The sequence below is a fragment of the Camelus ferus genome, chromosome 5, assembly GCF_009834535.1.
Source record: "Camelus ferus isolate YT-003-E chromosome 5, BCGSAC_Cfer_1.0, whole genome shotgun sequence".
Classification (NCBI taxonomy): domain Eukaryota; kingdom Metazoa; phylum Chordata; class Mammalia; order Artiodactyla; family Camelidae; genus Camelus; species Camelus ferus.
This window is the reverse complement of record NC_045700.1, coordinates 67,131,302-67,154,897: the sequence shown is the minus strand read 5'-3', so window position 1 is coordinate 67,154,897 and position 23,596 is coordinate 67,131,302. Positions and strand designations below refer to the sequence as shown.

General features: G+C 47.8%; 1 protein-coding gene across 4 annotated transcripts in view; it reads left to right on the top strand.

Moving 5' to 3' along the window:
• NRP2 (neuropilin 2) overlaps positions 1 to 23,596 on the top strand; it is a 111,508-nt gene that overhangs the window by 31,410 nt on the left and 56,502 nt on the right. For all 4 annotated transcript variants that reach the window (XM_032480016.1, XM_006194265.3, XM_006194267.3 and 1 more), the window contains exons 3-7: positions 2,087 to 2,268; positions 8,056 to 8,286; positions 9,596 to 9,751; positions 11,407 to 11,576; positions 13,427 to 13,582. In XM_032480016.1, the coding sequence (XP_032335907.1) occupies positions 2,087 to 2,268; positions 8,056 to 8,286; positions 9,596 to 9,751; positions 11,407 to 11,576; positions 13,427 to 13,582 (895 nt within the window). The remainder of the gene's footprint in view (positions 1 to 2,086; positions 2,269 to 8,055; positions 8,287 to 9,595; positions 9,752 to 11,406; positions 11,577 to 13,426; positions 13,583 to 23,596) is intronic.

Below are 23,596 nucleotides of genomic sequence, written 5' to 3'. Positions count from 1 at the left end.
TGTGAGAATACAGGCCACAGTGAACGCTCGTGAAGCACACGCTAACTGCCAGGCTGTGAGCTGGGACACTTTATATAGATTATGTTGGTCATCTACATTTCACAAAAACCCTAGAAGAAAGGTTTGACTAGCCCTGCTTTGCTCTTATTTTTCCAATTTCTGAAAGATTGAATAACTTGCCTGAGGGCACCCAGCTAATAAATCTGAGCTGAGTTCTGTCTGCTTCTGGGATAGGGGTAGGGGATGCTGATACCAGGCCTGGTGAGCCGGGGAACGTCTGCTCCATGAATACAGGTGCTTCTCAACCATTGTGCACATGGGTAAGGCATCACCATTACTCAGCTGAGAATGACTGTCCAGCAGGGCTTACCTCAGTGTGGAAATAACAAGAAGGGGTTTTCCAGAAGATTTAGGGGAATTTCCTTAGGGAACAAATTCAGTGTCTCTTCACTGTTATTTTAGAAGTGACTGTTTCCAAAGTCAGCACCATCTCCTACACTGAAATCACAGACCTCAACAGATTCCCCCACCCCCATGGCCTTTCTCAATCTGTGGTCATCTCTCAAGAGCTCCGGAGGGAGATGCGGCCATCTCGTCTTCTCCAGACTCTAACCACCTCCTGTGATTCTTTGGCCTATAGGAGCCCAGCCCTCTGGGGCCTAAGAATGAACGAATCCTGGTTCACTCCTTAGACTTCCTTCGCAGACCTATTTATTTGGAAGTGGTTTAGTGATCTGAAATATGGCTCCCGGAGCCTCAAGCCACTCGGGCTCCAACAGCCACTTCTGCAGCCCGCCAGCTGCCCCAGACCCTGTGTGTGTGGTGGGAGGTGGCAGGCGCATCCCAGGGAGGGTAGCCTTTCTAGTCCCTCTCTTTACCCAAAAGGAAGCAATTTTGTACAGGTTGTTTTAACAGGCTGATGCAAAGTAAACAAACGGAGGGAGAGGGAGATGGATGGTTTTCAGTAAATAATGGTACAGGGGCCAGCAGTTTGAGGGATCTGGTGGGGAAGAAATTTTCCACCTTAACAGTTGTGACAGGAGTATTCCCTGGGAGCCCAGAGAAGGAGCACAGACTGAGGACGGTGAAGATTGTCAGAGGCCAAATATGTGCATCCGTACAGATAAAATGGCACAGTGTGTGCGTCGTCCCGTGAACCTAGCCAAGGCTGTCTTTGAAGAGTCATCCCCCACCCAGGCCAGTTTGACGCAGTCTGAAAGGAGCTCCGGCCTCAGCCCAGGGAAGGCAGCCCGCTCTGCCTCATGCTGAGGCTAATAGTTATGTGCTTATAGATGCGGGATCCCCAGGGAGTCACCCCCTGCTTTTGGAGAAAGGTTTTTATTGCCTTATCTAATATGGTGCTGATTCCTTTTAAAAATGTGTTGTTGACTAGTCACTGCTGATGTGAACTTTGCAGAGTCATATCCAGGAAGGAGGTGGCTCACAGTTGAGGAAGCTTTGTCACTAACAGTTAAAGGGAAGAGAAAAGAGGATGACCCAGGAGAAACCTGAGACATGGGGGGGGGATCAGGAAAATAAGTGTCTCTGAAACATCCCCCGTGTGCCTGACTCCGTGCCTAGCATCTGCCCTATGTTTTTTCATTCCATCTCCATCCCAACCTACCTCAGTGGCTATTTTTATCCTCATCTTACAGATGAAGAAACTGATGCTCAAAGGAGTTAAGTGACTTGCAGAGACACAGAGCTAAGAAAAAAAAGACTAAGATTCAGAGAACTCATAATGGAAATAAACATGTGCCACCGAACAAAGAAAAGAAAATGTTTGTTTTGAGACATTTGATAGAATGACGCTACTGCTCTTACACGTGCAAGAGATAAGGCCTTAAAATCTAGCCATCCACTGGGGTGCTCATTCTCTGTGGTTTTCATAAAGCAATGCAACTTCCTATATCTATGTTTGCCAGTCTCCAAAAGCACATGTAAGTGCCCTTTGTTTATCCATCTGGAACACCTGAATGTCTAGAAGTGAGTGGAGAGCACCTGAGCTGGAGGGAGACACTAGTCCTTTTCATCTCCTGAAAGCGACCTTTTCTCATACGTGCTCCTCTGTGCCATCCCCACCTAGGTATGACTTCATTGAGATTCGGGATGGGGACAGCGAATCCGCAGACCTCCTGGGAAAGCACTGTGGGAACATCGCCCCACCCACTATTATCTCCTCCGGCTCTGTCCTCTACATCAAGTTCACCTCCGACTACGCCCGGCAGGGGGCAGGCTTCTCCCTGCGCTATGAGATATTCAAGACAGGTCAGTGTGGTCATGGGGGGAGAGAAGATGGGACTCCGTGTCTGGCCGTGGGGCACTGTAGGAGGGACCTGCGTCATAGTTATGTGCCCACAAATGGAGCCCAGTGGGTGGACACAGGTGGTAAGGGTTCTAGTTTTATCCAACCCGATAAGCAAGTTGAGGGAGGAAAGAGGGGTTCAAGTGAAATTGGAGACAGCCTGAGATGAACCCAGTTTAGGTTACCAGCCAACATAAGAGGGCAAGTTGCTGGGTTAATGCTTGAGTGTTTGTGGCAGCAAAAGAGTAGGGGCACCTATTAAATAGAAAAACCCTTTGGAAAGAATTTGACTTTTGTGTGTATTTAAAAAAAATCACAGTAATCTTCATGGTAAAAACAAAACTTGGTTGCGCTTCCTCCTAATTACTTCATGGTTTAATATAGCCTTTGGAATTACATGGGGCAGAAGGACATAATCTGTTCAGTGTTGGAGTCTCTAAAAATCTTACTATGACCCTCACCCCCATCCCACCACCACCAGTGGGGTCATGTAGTAGCTTTTATATTCAGATACAGCTCCTGGAAATTCCCCTTGCTGATCCTCTGTGCCGTGACTACCCATTGAATCCCCTTCCTAAAGCCGATGAAATTGACACCCTGGAAAAGAGAGCAGGAAAAGAGGCAGAGAACGTTACATTTCTTTTAAGTTGGCTGCTTGCTTTCCAGTAGGTCCGCCTTAGACTACTTTAGACCTTGAGAATATGGGCCAGTGCTGAGTATCCATAACTGGGTAGAGACAACTTTCATTCACAAGACGCTGCTTCAGCATCTCCACTAAATCACTCCAAGCAGTCTGCCCTTCCCTCGATATGTGAGCTCATGATCTTGAGGCCAAGTGAAGCTTATCCTCCAGTTCTCCCCTCACCCGCCGCCCGTCCCCCCACCTCAGGGGCTCTCGCCCCATCTACAGTCTACGAGTGTGTCTCCCTCTCTGGCAGCCTAAGTTTTACAACTCGTGGGCGGAGTCTGCTGAAAGGGGAGGCTGTCAGCCTTGTCGTCAAGAGGCCCAAGTCCGGCGCCTCTTGAGTTCAGCGTGAGGGGAACTATTCATATATATTTTCTTTTTCGCCAAACAATTCTTGAAAGGAAGTGGTTGCTGCTGAAAGCGCTTTTTATATTCACTCTGTCTAAATATTTGCCCAGTTTGTCTGCCTGAGAACCAGATCGCAGAATCCAATGAAAGGGTGGGACCAGGGCAGGAGCCAGGACCATCCCAGGGCACAAGTCCCAGGAAGGTCCACCTGCCATGGGTCATGCTCCTGACGACAGAAGGTCACAGGGACTGACAATCTGTGTGTCCAGTGGCTCAGGGCAAGTGTGAGGCTCTTGAATGGCCTGATCCACCCTCCCTCGAGTCCTGTGCAAGATTCAGACTTGTTACAGCCCCCAGCACTGATGGACCACTCATCGTACCATCCTCCGGTGGGGCGCGGTGGGGAGAAGAGAGAAGGGAATAAGACAGGGTGCTTGCCCTTTTCTGGTGGGGAAGATAGGTGTGCAAACCCGCAGCACATAACGGATGCACAGCAGGATGCTGTTGGATGAATATGTGTAAGTAGATATGTCAGTTGAAAGGAAAACTCTAAGATGAGGCAGAACACGTAAGTGTGAAGCACGATGAACATGCTATGGTTATGAAACTCAGGAAGCAACCAAGTGGCTTGGCCAGTGGGGGATCTGGGAAGTCTCCCCAGTGCTGAAGCCGCCACTCGGCTCCACTCTGCTGACCACGAGGGGAGAATTGCTCCAATCAAGGTCTTCCGCTGAGCTGACCACTGGAAGTCAGAACAGGGGTGAACAGGACCATTCAAACTCATCTCTGTTTCATGCTTCCCAATTTAGTATTTCACAGAAGATGATGCTACATTTTCCAGAAGTCGACATCAAAAAAAGTGGTTGTTAACTCTATCCATCAGGCAGATTTGAAGAGTCGATATTAAAAGATAAAACACAGAAGAGGATATCATCACTCAGCATTGCTGTTTTGAGGAGAAGCTGATGGAGGATTTTGAATAAGGCAGCAAGTCTGTGGACTGCCTAGGAACAACAGAGCCAGCCAGGGAAGGTGGCGTGGGCACGGAGAAGTGGGGCAGTCTACGTTAAGGACTGGGATTACCTACAAGGAAGAAAGAGATTCCTGCAGTAGGAGATAAGCACAGCTCCGTCAGCAACAGCCCTTCTTCTGGGGAACGTAAGAAAGGGAGAGCCTAGTGGCCTCGGAGCCGCCATTCACACCTGCCATTATGCCCCTTAGAAAGAGCAACTCTCACATGAAAGTCACCCCTCAGTAAAGCACTAGACACACGTGGGCAGAATTCAAAACAAAGGTATTTAGGGAAATGAGCCTTCTTCCTGGTGCCATGTCCCACACCCGCATCTCTACTGGTGGAGTCCTAAGAGAAAAATACACAAAGTTACATCATCCACAGAACATTAAAGAGACACATGAGCATGCTGAAGAAATGCAAACAAACACAGCTATGTTTGCTAGTCAGATTCATAAAGAGAAAGAAGGGGGAACTGTAAATGCAGATCTGCAACCGTACAGAGGGCTCTGGAAGCCTTCGACAGCACATCGCCCAGGCAGGGCTCTGCTGCATGATTATACCATCAGAAATAAACCCACAATTCGGTACAGATGGGGGCAAGTGGCTGGAGAGGGAGGTTCACGTCTGCCCTGAGTGAAGTGGTTTATAAAAGACTTTATGTATGACCAGACTGTCCACATTTAAAAGGGCAAACCAAACAACTCGCTGACTTAAGTAATCTCAAATCACCAAATCATGAGCAGAACAGAGAAAGGAATTTAAAAATAATTTTTAAAGTAACATTGGAAACTGAATCACTGAAAAATGTGGGGATTTGGTATGTGTGTTTGTTTTCTGATTGTCTTTGGACCAAGTTTCCAGATCAAGTTTTCTTTCCTGGTGCCCAGTGACATTTTGGAAACAGAAATCTCTGGGGTCATTTACAGATGGAGAAACTCTGCAGGGCCCCCTACTCTCACTTCCCATATTGAAGGACTGGATTCACCTTTTGTGGTCAGACACAGCTCAACTCGGGATAAATCTACCATGTTTTCAATAGCCTTATGCATGCAGATTCTTCTTCCGCTTGTGGAGTTGGTGTAAAATTTACAGTGGAAAACCACAGAGTGGGCATTTTTCATACCAGAGTCCTTTGGTATGAAATCATTCACTGCGGCTGAAATCCCCCAGCTTCTATGGGCAATCTCAGTGTTGCACTAACTCGAGTATTTGTTGACTGAGCTAATTTTTTTAACCTTTAATCCTTTTAACACATTGCAGAAAAGCATCTTGGATTAGGTAGATATCTGCAAGACTCCGCTCTTGTCCCAGGCTTGGCCACCCTTTTCTGAGATCTCTTCTCCACGTTTGATACTCAGCTGACTGCTTTGTGACACTGTCCAAAGAATGAGATGGTACAATTAGAGACGAAAGTGTGATTGTAATGGACGGGCTTGATTTTTCTGCATAAAAAGGATCAAACTGTTTTTCTATCTGATTCAAAATAAGCCACAAGATACACCCATGTTTAGCCATTTATCAGAAATAGTTACACACTTTTTTCTCCTTTTTACCTTTAAGGACGTCCAATTGAAAAATTCTCTCCAGTCAATTCCAGAACCACAGAACCTTGGAAACTGTGGGTACTTCAGAATTTCACATTTTCCAGGCCTCTCTTGGGCTTTCAAAGTGTCCATTGTGGAAGCACCTGTCCCCCCACGGATGAGAGGGACTAAAGAAAGATTCCGCTATAAATTCCCTGCTCCGAGGGGGTGGGGATTCCCCTCGCCTTGGGAGAGAATGACAATAGAGCCAACTCTAGGAGGGGATGTCGGATGCCTCCTCTAGCTCTGGAAGCAACTTGTGAATAGAGTTAATTTCCTCTGGCGAAGTGGCCCAGCAGCTATAAACACTAACCTTTTCAAAATTCCTCCCGGCCCCCTGAAGACCTGCCAGCTGGCTTGGCTTTGCTAAAGGGCCTCATCCTGGATCACTGAGGAGGCCCTCAGGAGCTGGAGTCCTGACGGTAAACAAAACTGGTGGCTCCGTGGTAAACAAACTCGGGGGAGGGGTCGTCTCCACTCCTCCTCCGGGCCTGGCTGCCCCTGGACCGCCCTGCCCCCATGATGCAGTGCAGCGCCTCTGGGATTCAGCATTAGAGAGCCTCCAAAGAATTCTGAAAAGATTAGCTCTCATCCCAGGGGTCCCGGGTTCCCACCTGGCCAAGGCACAGTGCTGGGGCGAAGGGTGGTGGCGAGGTGATGGCCTACCCGGTGGGCAGGGATATTGGCACTTCCCGTCTGATGCTAAAGAAAGTTGCAGTCCCCCTCCCCCGCTTATTTGCATGGCACCTTTTCCAAGTCAGACCTTTGCTGCTTTCCAGAAAGCCGTCATCAATAAAGAGACTCACAGAGGGGCGGCTGCAGGAGCCGCGGATAAAGACATCGCTGCGGGCGAAGATCAGTGTATTGACATCACATAGTTATATTTCAGTGGGATCCCCAGAGGACACTTCCTGCCAGTAAACACCTGGTTTATCTAGTATTTCTGTTTTCTGCTTCATGCTTGGAGGGCCTATTATAAATCCTGCTCCCTTTCCAAATTTTAAAATCAGACCATATCGTGCAATCAGTTATAATTGTGCAGCTTTTACGTTCATCGTGTTAACTCGAGAAACTTCTGACTCTGTGGAGCTTCTTGGGCCCGTGGTCTGGGCTGCAGGACTGTCCCAGGGCCCTCCCTGGCAAGTGGTAGCTGGGTTACAGCACATGGGGGTCCTTTCAGTGTGATTCCACCTAGAGGCATTAGGAGATGTGCTGGCTGTAATCCTTTTACGAGTTCCCTCTGTGGTCCAACCCTGCACCAGGAGGCGAATGTGTGCAGCATTTAATAAGGTGCCTCCGTGAGCCCCAAGAAAGCGGACACAAGAGCTGAGGAGAGAAACAAGGCCACCCGCTCCCCTGCCCCCCCCCCCCCCCGCAAAGGAACCAGAAGTCTTCCACATGTCAATGCACTGCCACATTTTTCCAAACTTGCTGCTGGAGCGGCCTTTAACATCCCCAAACCCTGCTGTGATCCACCAGCTACAAACCTCAATTGTTAATTGTCTGGCCACTACAGAGCTGCTCGTTTTAATATAGTCAGGACATGAATGAGACCCGAGCTCGCCTTTGCCCCTCCCCTGAGGCACCTTGGATCTTGGAGGGAGACGGGGGCACTGAGTTGGCTCTGGTACAATAGGGGCTAGTGTTGAGGTCAGCAATAAATAAGGGGTGACATTGTTTTCCCTGCTGGCAATCAGCAAGCCTTCCTTAAGGATTGAAATAACTTACATTTCTGGAGCAAGCAGCTGAGTAATTGAGAAAGAGGACTCTGTTCCTCTTTTCAAGAGAATCAGTCTCTCTCTCCCTCTCCCTCTCTCTGTATCTCACACACGCTTCTTTCTACACCGCCCCCCCCCCAAACCCTCAATTGCTGCTCTTACTCTAATATGTAGAGCAAGCCCACTGGCCTCCCCTAATTTCTCTCCTAAAGATGATCTGGCTTAAGGGCTTGAAATGTGGATGTGAAAAGTATGTTGCTTCAAGGGCCACTCCAGTGGAAACAAAAACTTCGTGAGTAGGGAGATTTGGGCCCAAATATTTAAATAACCCATGCGACAGAGGCAGCGGAGAAGGGCATCTTCTTCCTCTGTCTTATATACAGGCTGTCTTTTATATACAGGCTCGGAAGATTGTTCAAAGAACTTCACAGGCCCCAACGGGACCATCGAGTCCCCGGGGTTTCCCGAGAAGTACCCACACAACCTGGACTGCACCTTCACCATCCTGGCCAAACCCAAGATGGAGATCATCCTGCAGTTCCTGACCTTTGACCTGGAGCATGACCCTTTGCAGGTGGGAGAGGGAGACTGCAAATACGATTGGCTGGACATCTGGGATGGCATCCCGCATGGTGAGTGATGGCGCTGTCCCTTGCCAGGCACTTCTCCGTGTTTTCGCCTTTGCCTGTTAATTGCTTTAGGAGCAATAAAAAAAGAGAACAAAGACTTTAAAACTCCTCAGGGGTTATCTGTGACCCTTGATGACTTTCTCTTCTTATCCTTCACCAAGGATGTTTTCAGAGAGATTGCAGAAAGGCAGTTTCCTCTCTTGGAGATATTTCCTTGGAGAAGGGTAGAAGGAGACTGGGTAGATACCTGGATGAGCATGAGAAAACCTATAGGTAATGTTCTTTTCTGCTCGAAGGCATCAGAATTGCCTTGGAAAGTGACTCAGTGACCACCCCCTATGCCCAGAGGGGACTCTAGAGCCGGATTGACTAGGTTTGAATTCTGGCTCTAATGTTAGCAGCTCTGCAACCTTGGGCCAGTGACTTAGCCTCTCCATGTCTTATCTGTATAAATAAGCTGCTATCATTATTATTACTATAATTTTATTATCAAGGGGGGAGGGTATAGCTCAGTGGTAGAGAGTGTGCTTAGCATGCATAAGGTCCTGGGTTCAATCCCTAGTACCTCCATCAAAATAAATAAATAACCCTAATTATCCCTGCAAAAACAATTTAAAAATTAAAAAATAAATAAGCACTGAAACATGCTGTACACCAGAAACTGACACAACATTGTAAACTGACTGTACTTCAGTTTTTAAAAAGCCAAAATAAATAAATAAGTAAAAAAATATAATTTTACTATCATTTCATATATATAATCAGAGATGTTAAAAAGGCGCACCTCCCCCCCACCAAGGCCAAGAGGAACCTTGGCCAATATAGGTCTTGGGTAGTCAGTATTGGCGAGGAAACCAGTCTTTCACATTTATAGTTGTTCTAAGTATTTTGCACTGTAAGGGAGACTTGATGGCTAAGCTATTTCATTTCCTGAGAAAAGCATAAGGTTTAGTCCGGAAACTTGGATTGGAGTCCCGGCTCTGCTATTTCCTAGCCATATGAACCAGGAAGTCATGTGACCTCTCCAAACCTCAATTTCTTCTTCTGTAGAGCAGGCGTTACAATGATACCTTTCCAGCCCGTCGCCCAGGGCTGTGAGAACAGAATGCAGCCAGGTCAGTGAAAGCACTTTGTTAATGTGCAGGAAAATATTAGACATTGTTCTTAAAACATATCTCTGGTTGTTCTTTTATGCCACAGCATACAGAGGGATGCTCGACTGAACGACTTGCAGTTGTGGGAAGGGAGAATGTATTGCAAATGGAGTTTGTCATTTCCGTTTCTGTGACCTCTCTTTGTCCTGCATGTCCAGTTGGCCCCCTGATTGGCAAGTACTGTGGGACCAAAACACCTTCTGAACTCCGTTCCGCAACCGGGATCCTCTCGCTGACCTTTCACACGGACATGGCGGTGGCTAAGGATGGCTTCTCTGCACGTTACTACCTGGTCCACCAGGAGCCGCCAGAGAGTGAGTTGGCCAGTTGTGAAACTCTGTCTTGTCCTTCCATCAGGGCTGCGAGGGAGAAGAGAGGCTGACCACTGCAAGAGAAAGAGATGGGAATTCTACAGAGTTCTCAGATGCAGTGGCATCTGAGTTCAGGGGATGGGAGCTGTATCCTCTTGCGAGGCAGAGATTAATGAAAACAGAACAAATGTTAATCTGGGTGCTCATTTGTGTTCCAAAAATCAGTTATTCCGGAATGTCACAGGACCATCTCAAGCCTCAGAATGAAAAGGGGGTTAGTTAGGCTATCCATATAAAGTCCCCTCCTGTGCTAACATTTTTTGAGTCTAGGGCCATTTTCCTTCCTTTCCAAGCCTCAGTGGCCCACTGTCAAAAAACTGAGCAATTTTAAATCTCTTCTGTGTACATTTTTTTTTTTTTGGACATTAAACATCTCTGGCCCTGTTTAGAGTTTCTCTGACTAGCTTGGTACACTGCTTGGACTTTCATTTCATACTTTCAATAAACAGTTTTTTGAGCTTGCCTGTGTGCCAGGCACCATGCAAAGCATAGAAAGTATAACCCTGACCCTAGTGGTCATGAAACTTGACATCTAGACCATCAGTCTCTTGCCTGGAGCTACATCTTTAAACCAGCTCCTCTTGGACATGTGCTCCAAATGTGCTGCCATTGTCACTGAGAAACCCAAGTGATAACTTGAAGGACTGAAGGAACGCTTTAAGGATGATTAGAGCTGGGGGGATCCTGCCATGGTCGCAGACGCTTGCCACACGCATACCTACAGACGCAGCAGCCTGCCCTCCTGGAAAGCTGACGTGTTTTGCTCTGGGTTTTGCTTTTTTTTTTTTTTTTTTAAGAACTCATAAAGATTGAGGGAGAAGAAAACAGTATTGTGAGCTGCACTGCGTTCTGCAAATGGCCAGCACGGTCACAGGGCTACAGCATAGGTTTGATACCTGAGAAAGATTGCTTTTCCTTCTCTGACACATGCACACACAAATACTGACCAGTGTCTGTGGGATCCATGGCAAGGACAGCAATTAAGCTGACAGCGCAAGGCCAGAGAAGGTGACTTCTGGGTCCATTTGCCCAGACAGGTGATGCAGGGGACTATAGAGGGGCAGGCATGTTCTCACAGAGAGGTCTCCCAAAGACAGGTATTTATGGCTTTGTGATGTCTGTCTTCTGTGCCAGAACCCACGAGACAGCCGAATGAAAGAACGAAAGCAGCAAAAGTGCCTCCTGGGTATTTATTAATAAAGCAGGCTTCCTGCCGCATGTCCGCCCACCCACATTGCCACGAGTCTATCACCCGTTTACCTGGATTTCAATAGTGGTGCATCTGGCATCTGTGAGCGTTCGTAGCCTGCAGCACTAACAGTTCTTGTGCTTTTGATTGTCTTTTTAATTTGTATGATGCTTCTTAGTTAGCCACAGCCTGATTTCTTTTAGGTCAAAGTTAGTTTCTTTCAGACCCAGAGGGATTGTCAAGCTCTATGACTTGGCGCAGTTGTTTTTAAACTGTGAGTGTATAATTAGGTCTTTGAGATGAAGGAGTGCCTGCAAGGACTCATCCCTAGAAGGGAACAGCATTCTGGGAGTCCCCGGGTGTTGAGGTTGAGAGACCTAACTCCGCCTTGACTGTCTCCATCCCTTAGACTTTCAGTGCAATGTCCCCCTGGGAATGGAGTCTGGCCGGATTGCTAATGAACAGATCAGTGCCTCATCTACCTACTCTGATGGGAGGTGGACACCTCAACAAAGCCGGCTCCACGGTGATGACAATGGCTGGACACCCAACTTGGATTCCAGCAAGGAGTATCTCCAGGTACTTAACTCAGATACCAGAGGGTGTGCAGAGTGTGTGTGTGTGTATTGGTGGGGGGGGGGGGAAGCTCCTCCACTAGGGTGGACAAAGGACACAAAGGAAATAAATACAATATACTTGAGGACTCCTTTCATCCATCCATCCAAAGAAATCCATGCTCCAGGCACAAAGACACTGTGCCAGGCACTGTGTGAAGTGCTGGGATAACATGACGAGTAAGCGGGACACTGGCCCTGCCCTTGGGAAGATTACCAGGCCTTGGAGAAGCTGTTTGGCCGGGAAGCTGTTTGCCCTATCACCATAGGTATCCGAGGAACTTTGATAAACAGTCCCAGAGCTTGCTCATTCTTGGAAGGGGGAGGCATCAGAGACTCAGGGGGCGTTTTCCTAAGGGCAGGCTGGTTGAGTTGCTAGCTGAGCACGGCTGCTTCTTCTGATCTTTGCTGTTTGGAGGGAGCCCTGCCGGGAAGGTTTTGCCTGTAGCTATCAGGGGAACACGTGGGAAAATGGCACAACCAGGAATGAAATTCTAGTAGTCCTGATGCCCTGCAGCATCTTTTCAGACTATTTGCTTTGCTTCTGAATAAGACTTGCAGCTCATGTTAAATGATCCTCCCTTGCACTACACACGGGTCCAGCTCTCATCCCCAGGGAAGAGCAAGCTGCTAGTCCCATGCTAAAGCAATGACTGCTGTTATGACACACGGCAGACAGCCTGGTGACCCCCTGACGAGCCTGTCCTAGCTCTGATGCGAAGTGGTGACCCCTGCTCGGAGAAGGACGTTGCAGGGCAGACAACAGGAGAGGGAGAAAGACCTCTTAGAGGCTTCCATGGAGCCCACAGAGGTCCTGACAGCACAACTCTAAGGCCATCTGTCACCATCTCTCCTCTGCCTCTCCAAAAGTCCTTCTCATCTTGCAAAGCTCCCAGAAAGTTCTCCTTTGTAATCAGCATTCCATTGGTTGTAGTCCTCACTTTTGGTCCTTAATCATATACTTCCTCTCATTGCTCTCCACCTGTTTAACGTAGACAGCAATTCGTACCTCTTCCAATGCTTAGTAGCACTGAGCACATATTAAGTAAGCAATAAATGCTTCCTCAATCAAATTTTACCATTGCTGGCTAAATTTTGATCACACAGAGATTGCCATTAAGAAACACTGTAGCCAGCAAAGGCATGACACCCGGCAATTTCCAAATGGGTTTGGTGTTGTGGGAGGGGAGGTGCCTCAAAACGTTGGCCATATCCTCCTCATCGGGCAAAAGGTCAGGACTTGGTGCATAAGCCTAATTGCTTGGGCAGACTCTGCATGCCCTTTGACCCCTCAGTGACCTGAGCAACTAAATACACAATGGAGAGCGGGACTGAGGGGAGGGGAAACAGCCGTGGGATGAGGCTTCTACGGCTCGGGCATCGTAAGTGAATTGGATTGAATTGGGCTGGATCGGAGTGGAGTGGAGTGGATTGGATTTAGCCATTGTTCTCTTAAAACAGCATTGCTTTTACTGTCCAAGGCAGGCTGTGGTTTAGTAAGAGGGGTCGTAGTTCTAGATGGTCAATGACTTCTTTACGGTAAACTCAATCCTGTCTGTTCAGATTTGAAAAAAAGAGAGAGAAAAAAAGCAAGTTACAATTTCATAGGTGTCCAACCTCGTAGGTGTTAAAATAAGTTGAGTTTAACTGTCCAGTGGCTGCAAACTGATTCCTGATCACCAATACCTGTGAGTGAATCACAGACATGGGTTGTGAACTAAGGATTATCTATAATCGTGTCCTTTGCAGAAAAAGCAAGATGCTGCCCTGTGTTGGGAGTCATGGCCCCCTTACTTCTCCATCTCTCTTTCTCAGGTGGACCTACGCTTTCTAACCATGCTCACGGCCATTGCAACGCAGGGAGCAATTTCCAGGGAAACTCAGAATGGCTACTATGTCAAATCCTACAAGCTGGAAGTCAGCACGAATGGTGAAGACTGGATGGTGTACCGGCACGGCAAAAACCACAAGGTAAACCCATTCCCCATCCTCGCAAAGGCAGCTGGGACGAGGCGGGTGGGGTGGGGCAAGAGGAGTTGCTAATCCACTCCACGTGGAAGAGGAGGCCTTGTTCGTTTCCGGTGAGGCTCAAATAATTGATGGAGGTACTGGAGACGCTGGCCCGGAAAATATTCTTTCTTATGCTAAAGTGATTGGAAAACACTATTTCTCTGACAGCCTGACTGCTGTTGCATCTTGCACAGCAGAGAGAGAAAGAGAGCTCGAAGAGTGCTCTCTGACTGCAAATGAAGGAGAAAATGTGTTCCCAGTCCCCGTCTCCCCATACAGGATTCATTGAGCATTTATGGCCTGAGTCCCTTCCACATGCTGAGTTAACAATCACAAAACCACATGAAACTGCAGTTCAGGAGTTACCAAGATCTGGAAATAAAAGGGCACAAATCCTGAGAGGGAGTCACAATGTCTCAAAGAAGAAAGAGAACAATAAATAATGAGGAGAAATTCGGTTTGTTGGGGAGGGGATCTGAACTGGCCATCATGCTTAGCAGCAAGGCATTGAATTCTCTCGGCTGGGGCCCGTCAGCGTCTGCGGCTCCCAGAGGTGTGTCCGTGTGGGTGATGTGGGGCTTTTGTTGTACATATGGATGAATGTCTGACACTAAGCTCTCTTAAGACACGTGGCATTCTGGCGGTGAACTGGCCTGCAGCTGGCGCTGGTGATGTATGTACTGGTTGGAAGGTACACTCAGCGTACGGCAGGCTTATTAGAAACATCCAATGGTCCTCCCTGGGTGGGGGGAGAATTCTGTTCATTGTAGGCTGGCTCTCGGGTCTGGAAGGAGAGTGTTCATCCTTCCCTGAATGAAACTGGGGACAGAGGGAAAGGGTCTGCTCAGTCCCAGCAGCCCCCTGCTCTGTCAGGTTGTGGATTATCCAGATGGGACACAGGTGGCCAAACCTGGAGATGCCAAAGGTCTTTTCCAAACAGAGTCTCCTTGGCTCCTGTCACTGCGTCAGGGCAGCTTGCTCTTGCTGGTGCAACTGGAAACCTTGGACCCAGGAAATCTTGACCTGTAATGTTGGTACTGTTTCACTCAGGAAATGTGAGATTTTAAAGGAGTGCCTTTTTTAAAATTAAGATCGCCATAGTAACATGGCACTATTCATCTGAGCTCATGGCTTCTAGATATTACCAGGTCTCTCTCTCCTTCCCTCTCTGACAAACACACACACACTTACACACATAGTTCTCCATGTCACAGATTAAGAAAGTGAGATACTTAGCAATTGAAAGACTTCCCCACCTTGACATGTGAAGCCAGGTCTGGTTTCTCAGTGACTCTTTTGTTTTAGGAAGGGTTACCAGATATCCCATGGACGTGGCAAGCCTGAGTTGGCATTGAATGCTGGGAGCACTGTGGGCTGAGTCCTCATCCCAGCCCACTCCTTTGCACACCCTCTCTCCCCACCAGCCCTTCTCAGTAAGAAACTAGCAGGACGCACAAGCTCAGCCAGGCAGGTGAGGGCCAGCAGCTGGGTTGGGGTGGGTTCTCGGGGAGGAGGAAGAGGTTCATCTGATCGCCTCCCCGTCCAGGCTCAATGACTAAGCAGCGCTGGCCAGAGGGATACTGTAGCATAAGCTGATTTTAAAAGCACGCAGATGGACCGGGATGCTATTTAAAACACCATTTGTAGGAAATCTGCTTTTGGAAATACCTTAGCACTGCACATTTTGATAGAATGCTGTCCTCCCTGGCTTTATCCCTGGTATTTGTGGTGCAGGGAAGATATTCCTGAGAATTGAATCTAGTTCTCTGGGTTCCTTTGGAATCATTCTTCTCAACTTTTGCATATCAGACACATCATCCCCTGTCTTCTCTCTCACTTTCTCCTTTGCCTCCTCTTCTCTCTCTTGGTTAATTTCTTTCCCTAGGAGCCAATGGGTAATTTCATTTTGTTGTTGTTGTTGTTGTTTGTTTGGCTTTTTTAGTGAATCAGTCCTGCCCACATAAAAGGCACTGGGGCAGAGGAAAAGCCCTTTCTGTCCCCATTAGAAATGCACCCTCTTGGTACCTAGAAGGAAGCAGGGGAATGGAAAGTCTGACAATTAAGCACTGCCACCCCCATGCTCCCTTGATGCCCCGCGGGTGTGGCGGGCGAGGGAGGAGACCTGCCCAGCCCTCACCTCCAAGGGTGATCTCTGCTGCTCCTTCATTAGCAGATCAGTTCCCAGATGTCTGTATTTAATGTGCAGATTCCGCACCACTCATGCTGCATCAGCGCAGCTCTCTGGCTGTTCGGGTTGAAATAGTTGAGTGAACCGTGCCAAATAGATTTGTCAAGTCTGCTGCAGTCTGATTTGATGCCACGAAGGGGAGGTGGGGTGAGGAGGGGACTTGGGGGCTGTGGGGGGAGAGGCTTCGTCTGCGCCTGGGCACTACCACTGAGTTTCTCTTTGTAGCCACTGGAGGGTGGGCACCGCGCCAAGCGAACTGGTGCTAAGTGGTGGGCTTGAAAGCAAAATTCAGACAGCTCAACCTGTGAGCAAAGCACAGCGGAGGGGGAGGCCGCAGCTCTCTCTGCTCCAGGGGGAGCGGGCAGGGGGAGGGTTTGCCGATGCAAACCAGTGCACAGGGCATGAGGAGGGGATGACATGTGGGACAGACATGTGGGAACTCGAGTTCAATTCCCTGGTCACTGTCAACACCAGTGCAGGATACCGAAGACCAGGGAGTTGGGGAAGTCGGAGAAAAACAAGCTTAATGAGCACTCAGGGTGGTGGGCGATGGCTGTGCTATTCCCTTGCAAAACACCATTTACAGTTTGGACCTAGGCTGGGCTGAGGCAAGACCTGAGCCTGTGGGGGAAGACCTCCTCATGGCCAGGAAGCAAGGAGGACTCAGGAACGCTTTGCCAGCCTTCCACAGCCCATGAGCAGCCTCTGAGTCTCTCTTTCCATCCAACAGGTAACAGTGAGGGTGCCAATGAGAAAGGCATTACTCTGTCGCTGGGGGATTTGCAAGCATCCTCCTGGCAAAGTGCAGCCCAATTATGCGGGCCACATGTACAGCACATCCCCAAATCCTTATCCAATTCCACATGCCATGAGAAAAAGGAACCTGTGATTTTCCTGTGGGGCGGGCCCTCCTTATGCATATTTATGGCGTAACCACAAGGCAGAGAGCTCATCCGCCTGTTAGAGCCCATATCCAGTCCATGTGCTCCTGAGATTATACAAATTGCTTCACATATATTTCTTCGGAAACCACAAGCATAAAACTACTGCTTTTGGTTTCACCAGCTGAATTAATAACACCCCAAACACAGACACAACATTGTAAACACAATTGTAGAAGGTTCACGTATGTGTCTATAATTATAGGCACAATTATATACGCACAAACCAAGGGAGGGGTGTGGAGAAAGGTGCAAAAAGCTGGAGAACACAAGGCCTTGGCCACGATCCTGCTCACCATGGAGATGCTGGTTTGGTGACGAGTCTGCACTGGAGGGACTGAGATGGAGGCTGGTATCAGGGCAGGAGGGCAGAGGCCATGCCCTCATACGTCTCAGCAAAAGCCCTCGTCTTCAATTCTCCCTTATTTGGTAAACATGGGCATCTTTCTTGTTGACACTGCTCTGGTTACCTTGCTTTCAGTCACAGTGTTGCTGGGCTGTTCTGATGTATTTGGAAGAAATTTGTGCTAAAGGAAAGAGTCTGTCGGGGTGTTGCATATATCCTGATGGCTGGATGGAGGATGGGAGAGTGAGGACAGGAATGAAGTAAGGTTTAGGTCCAGGAGTTCTCAGAATTACCCCATAATGAGTGGCAGAAATGCTCTAAGCTCATCGTATTAAAGTAATGATGACTTCCAAGGGGCTTGGAGAGCCCTTAGGCACTGGGTTATTTGCTTCAGAACTTAACAGTGTTTCAGACTGTGGAATTGAAGCTCTCCAGAGAAGTGACGTGCCCCAGGGACATGGAGAAGTGAGGAGTCCCTGTGAAAGGCTTTGACCCAGGCAGGTGTTCCCACGGTCTGATCCAGCCCTGGTTTGTCACTTGCATCCAGAGGGAAACTGGCTTCCTCGATGCTCAGTCCAGGCCAGGGGACGAGAAGGGTGCGTCCTGGAGAGTCTCTGTTTCATGGAGATTGAAAGGCAGGTGGTGCTCAGGCAGCATGGCTCTGAGTGCTGAGCTCATCACTTTGGAGTTTGGGCTCCATCATCAAATCCCAAGGATGTAGAGTTGAATGAAGTTGCTTTGCATTTGATTTGGCCACATCCCTTCTGAGCAAACAAACACCCCACTGCAAAAACCCCCTGCCCTATATTTATTTTCCAAATTAAAACAAATCAGTGTGAGAGCTGTTGGAGAATTTAAAACCTTCTGCGAAACTACCAGAGACTTAGGGAGGAGAAAGAGTGACATCATCAAAGCACCCCAGCCCCCAAATCAGTCGGCTAACAGACCCATGCAGGGCCTTTTTTCAGATCTTCTTGAATGATGCGCTGTGTGACCTTGGAAATTTCTCTTCATAACTCTGTGCCTCAGTGTCTCTGTCTGCCCAAATGGAATGGCGCTGTAGCTACTGTTGGCAGAGCTCCTTGGGCTCTGTAGATGGAAGGCTCTCTGCAGATATAATTAATGTATTAGACCCGCAGAGCTCTTCTTGAGCAGAAGCAAGTTATCAGTTTAAAAAGTAACAAGACCCCATGGGATATTTATCTGCCTCTTTAAAATCGTAGGTCTGGAAGGGACCTGATAAGTCATCCAGACCTCTCCGTGCATCTGATGGGGCCTGTCCTTGAGCTGCCTCAGATGAGCAGTACCCCCTCATTCTTCAGTTAGGAATGCAATTATTCGTCTGATGAAAATTTTTGAGTTTTCCAAAAGTACTTAAAAAAAAAAACCAACTTCCTGGTGGATGACTGGCTTTCCCTTTTCCTTTTTATTGTAGTAATTTTGTTCATCATATATAAGATTAAGACAGTGACTCAAGTCGTCAGCTCGTAATGGTACCCGACTTCAGAAGTCATGAATATGATTGCATCCTCTAACCAAGGTTATGTGTGTTCAGAAGAGGGCCAATGGCCTTTCCAAATCCAAGTCCCCCAGTTTATCTGCCCCCCTCAATTATAACCAAGACAAATCCAGGGCCCTAGATAATTAAGTTTGTCCCTTATCCATTTGCCGTGGGATGATCTCAGACCTTTAGCCTCTCCACTTAGAAAGCTCAAGGGAAAATTTCATTATACATAAGCTTGGAACCTTTTCTCCATCAGGCTCCCGTGGCTGGCTTCACCCAACTCCCGTGGGTGCTGAATTGTCTCCGGGCGCTGAGGCCAGCCTCCTTGGCGCTTACAGCCTTGATGCTAAATTCCTCCTGCTTCCCAGGCCACCGCTGTGCCCAGGGTCTAGTGGGACCGAGCAGATAAGCAGGGGATGTGGGATGTTGACGAGATTTTGCTTGGGCTGGGAAAACACTGGCTGAGCGCTAACCCAGCGTCCCTAGACGAGCAGGGGAGCGAACACCTCACCAGGTGGATCACCAGGTTCTTTGCATTTCTCCCTGCTCCGTGGTTTACTGAGATCCCACCCAGAAGAGGAATGCAGGTGGCAGATGGACTCAGCAGCCTCATTCCTTGTACCCTCTCCTCTCTATTTTTCCCCACCTGGAAGTTAAAGGTGCCTCCTTGAATAATGTGGTGGTGTGTTTTTAGGAGGTTTTTTTTTGCGTAGGGCACATTCCCACCCAGTTAGAATGTCTGCTACTGCCCCCACCCCTGCAGTGCTCCAATGCTCCACTCTCCCCTATCCCATCTCTCCTCCAGCCCCAAATCCCTGGGCCGTCCTCCTCTCCTCTCCTCCCCGATGCTTTCCTGTCTCAAATCCTGAAACCCTAATCCTGTTAGTATGCTGTGTTCCAGGGCTCAGCGTCTCGATGGGGGTAACATAATCCTGCAGTAAATCTAACAGGCCCCACAAGGCATACACAGATGAGGGTGTGCACATCCCACCCCCAGAAAGAAAGCGGCCTCCCCTGCCCCATGCCCCACGACAAGGCCCTGCTCGTCCATCTCCTCCTCCACGTCAGCCAAACTGCTTGATGACAAAAACAGCCCCAAAGTCAAGCAGGAGGAGACAGGAGGGCACCGTGGTCATAAATGAGCATTTAGTGGTTAGGGAATTTCTTTGCCCTCTCCTCCATCCCTTCCCTTCCCTCCTTTAAATTCTCTCTCTCATATATATATGAGACAGAACCTTCTGATTCTGTATCTGGCTAACTTCCCACAGTCACTAGAATGAAAGCAGCTTCAAAAAATTTTAGTCTTTAAGGAAGAGTTTTAAGAGAGAAATGTCAGGACCATGATTTACAAACAGGAAAAAAAAAAAAAAGTCCATTACCTTAACATCATTTTCCCTGAATGCAGCACCCCCACACCCCCACTCTTGCCTGTTTGGCGCAACAAATTAATTAAACAGGATGGCATTCATTGATTAACAATTTATTTCTACGTGTCGCCCTGATGGCTGGTTTTAGAGAAAACGCAAGTGTTGGGTGGGGGAGGGAGGGCTGGCACATGGTTCGGCAGTAGGGGTGAGTCGGCGCACTTGTTTCAGAGATGGTTTTTTAAAATGTGCTACTGGTTTCCCCATCTCTGCCCTCCATTCCTGCCGCCTCCCTCCTTGGCCTGCTTTGTTCTCTTCCTTTAGTGTTTGTGCCAAGCAGATTGAAAAGGAGAATTTTGGATGCAATGAAACATTTATTAGTGGAGAGAAATATTTATTAAAAAAAAGAAAAGGAAGAAGAAGAAGATTTCCAGCACAATTTCTACCCCAGGGCTCCAGCACTGTGTTGTCTTTGAAAAATTTCCTGCTTTCTGCGTCGTCCCTGGAGCTGGCCGCGTTCAGATTTTTACAGCAAAATAGAAATAAACTGTAGGTCACTCCGTAGGCGTGTGCAGTTGGAATGCTGAAGCCCTACTCAAGTGGGAAGCCATGCACGTAATGAGGGCCTGCCCCGCTGAGGAGGTTAAACAGTCAGGAACACCGCGAGCCTGCACTGTCTCCACCAAGGAGCTCAAAGACTTTGACAGGCGTGGACCATCTACACTGGCCTGGGCACCCGGATGCAGATGGCAGAGATGGATGGTCTGCGGGAGGGGGATTTAGCGCTGGCAGAGAATGCCCTCCTAGAGGCCTCCAAGCTAGGCATTGCTGTTCTCAGCAGTGCCCGAGTCACTGCATAGCCTTCAAAGAGGACTTAGGGAAGGGGTCAGCAGGGAGAGGTGGCTGTGACCAGAAATAGGGTGAAAATCAGAGAACAGATGACCTCAGAAGCCATCAGGGATGATTTCTGGTTAGATGTTTCTTATCAGAGTTATATATATGTATTTTTCTTTTCTTTTTTTTTTTCCACATAGTATTATAGTCCATTCCTTATGAGCTCACAGGCCTGGTCAAAACATGTTGATTTTCTTTTCCTGGGGGGAGAAGTGTGGGGGTTGCAGATAATAACCAAACTGGGATATTGGATAGCAGCCAATTTAATTGGCAGATGCCCCCCCCTCCCCCAGAGGTGCAAATCAGAAAATCCATGAAGTGCTGCTGGTTTCAGATGCTGTCTTACTGAAAATAAACCAAAGGTCTCAAGAATCAATTGGAAAGTGTTGGATTGCATTCAGAATTCAGCGAGGCACCAAATGGATTCTCCAAACCACTTCGTGCCCTGAATTGTTTTTTAAACTTGGTTTACAGAGGTGCACTTGCAGAAATCTTTATGTTCGACGTAGCTTCGTTTTTTGTTTTTTTTTTTTTTTTTGAATGATTACGATATAATCAACACTATCCCCACCTCTAAAGAAAGCTAGAATCACCTTGAACACACTTCTGGGTTTCCTTTGGGTGATAAAGCAACCAGACTAACAATTTTTCTTTTAAAATTAACAAAAATATACACCATCTGCGACATTCAGCTCTTTAAAGCAGATGTTAAAATGCAATCATCACGTTTGAGATACGTCTATCTGGGTGCACCATACGCTGACAATTCACTGAGTTTTCTCAGCAACGTGGACACCTCACTGCCAAGTTATAGCCTGAAAATTCTTGGCCTCGAGGTGGGACGTGGGAGTCAGTGGCTTTCAGAACTTGGACTCCCCCAGTTGAACGAAGCCCCATTTGTTGCTTGTGACAAAGCTTCTAGTCTAACATCTGTCCTGGGTGTCACGCAGGCATAGGAGCCAGCAGGGAGGGCTGGTGAACCTTCGGGTCTATCTACAAGCCTGTTATTGACTTTATTTTCCTAAAGGAGAAACCAAGGTATCTAAGGTTTATTGATTTGCCTATAGTCATGGAGTGAGTCGGCAGGGACTAGGGAGTAAAACCAATTTCCTGGCATCATTTCCCAAGCACACAGCCCCTTACCTTGCAATGCCTAGACTGGAAGCCAAGAATCCATCTCAGAGAATTTGATCAGAAAACATATGAAAGGTGATTCTGAAACCACAGAGGCATTGAGAAATTCATAAAGATGTATAATATATGATAGCATTTACCAGCTATAAATAGGGAGGTGCAGGGAGAAAAATAGAGACCTTGTACATCCATTGGGTCAGGAGGGATAGAAACTGCTTAATATTTCATTAAAGATAGAGTCTCATAAACTGCACTTTGATGTCTTTGGGCAAAAGACAATACGGGAGGACTGAGGTATTGTTATTCATTACTCTTTGTTATTAATAATTTGAAATGTGATTGAACCAAAACATCACAAGGTATATTCTCCCTTTGAGTGGGGTACTCACCGTGTGTTCTGGGCACTATTTGACTTTTTTTTTTTTTTTTTTGGTGGGGTTGGGAAGAGGTAAGTAGGTTTATTTATTTATGTATTTTCTGATGGAGGTGCTGGGGATTGAACCCGGGACTTCATGCACACTAAGCATGTGCTCTACCACTGAGCTATATCCTCCCTACTATGGGCACTATTTGAAGGGGGTGAAAATCCACGGCACTTGTCCACAAAAGCACTTAGTCTGTAAGGGACAATGGGAACTAAAATGCGCTGTTAGAAAGTGGACACTCCTGGGACACTTCTAAATAAGAAACTCTTGTGAGGAAAGCCTTAGAATCTGGGGGCCAGAACAGACCTTACAAATCAACTGGTACAACCTGCTCATTTACTAGAGGAGGAAATTGGGGCCCGGGGGAGGTGGAGATATTTGCCCACACTTAGGAGCTAATTAACAGCAGAGTCTGGCTCCTGGTTCAGTGGTGTTTGGACTTTTTTTGTTCCCACTATGCCCACCACAGAGTGAGAAGTATAGAAAAAGTTTAATAAAAATAAGATGGTATTCCTTCAGCTAAGGGTCCAAAGAGTGGAGGGTAGACATGAACATAAGGTCAAGAGCAAACAAAATGCCAGGAAGGATCTGGGCTTGGACGTAGGAAGGATGATTTGAGGCCACGTTGAAAGAGCCTTCACTTGGTTCCAGAAGAGTGAGCAAAACGGAATAGCAGAATGAAGCTCAATTTGAGCAACCAGGTCACGGCCTAAGGTAAATAAATTGTGGGCTTATCTCCCTTTCTGACTGATGCCACTGTAGGCAGAGATCCAGGGGGCACACCCAAGGCCTGAGGCCACACGCATCCATGCAAAGGCCAGCCCCCCCCCCCCCGCAGACATGGACCCCCGTGCCCACCCACCGCCAGCCTCCCAAGACAGTCCAAAGAATCAGTCGTTCCCCTGACTGGGGAAAGATAGAGAAGGTTTCTTGGTGTTGACTGCCAAGGCTGAGAAATGAAGGGGCCAGATAAGATAAAACTGGGTATTAAAAACACATAAGACGTGCTGGGTTTCTAAACATTACCAGCGTGGTGTGTGTGCTGTGGATTAGCAGCCATGTTAAAGTTCAGATCCACTCAACGCTCTAATTCTATATTCACGTGGAAATCAAGCCCCCCCCACCTCATATGAACTCCTTAGCATCTCCTGATGGAGGCCACACACCGTCACCGTCCTG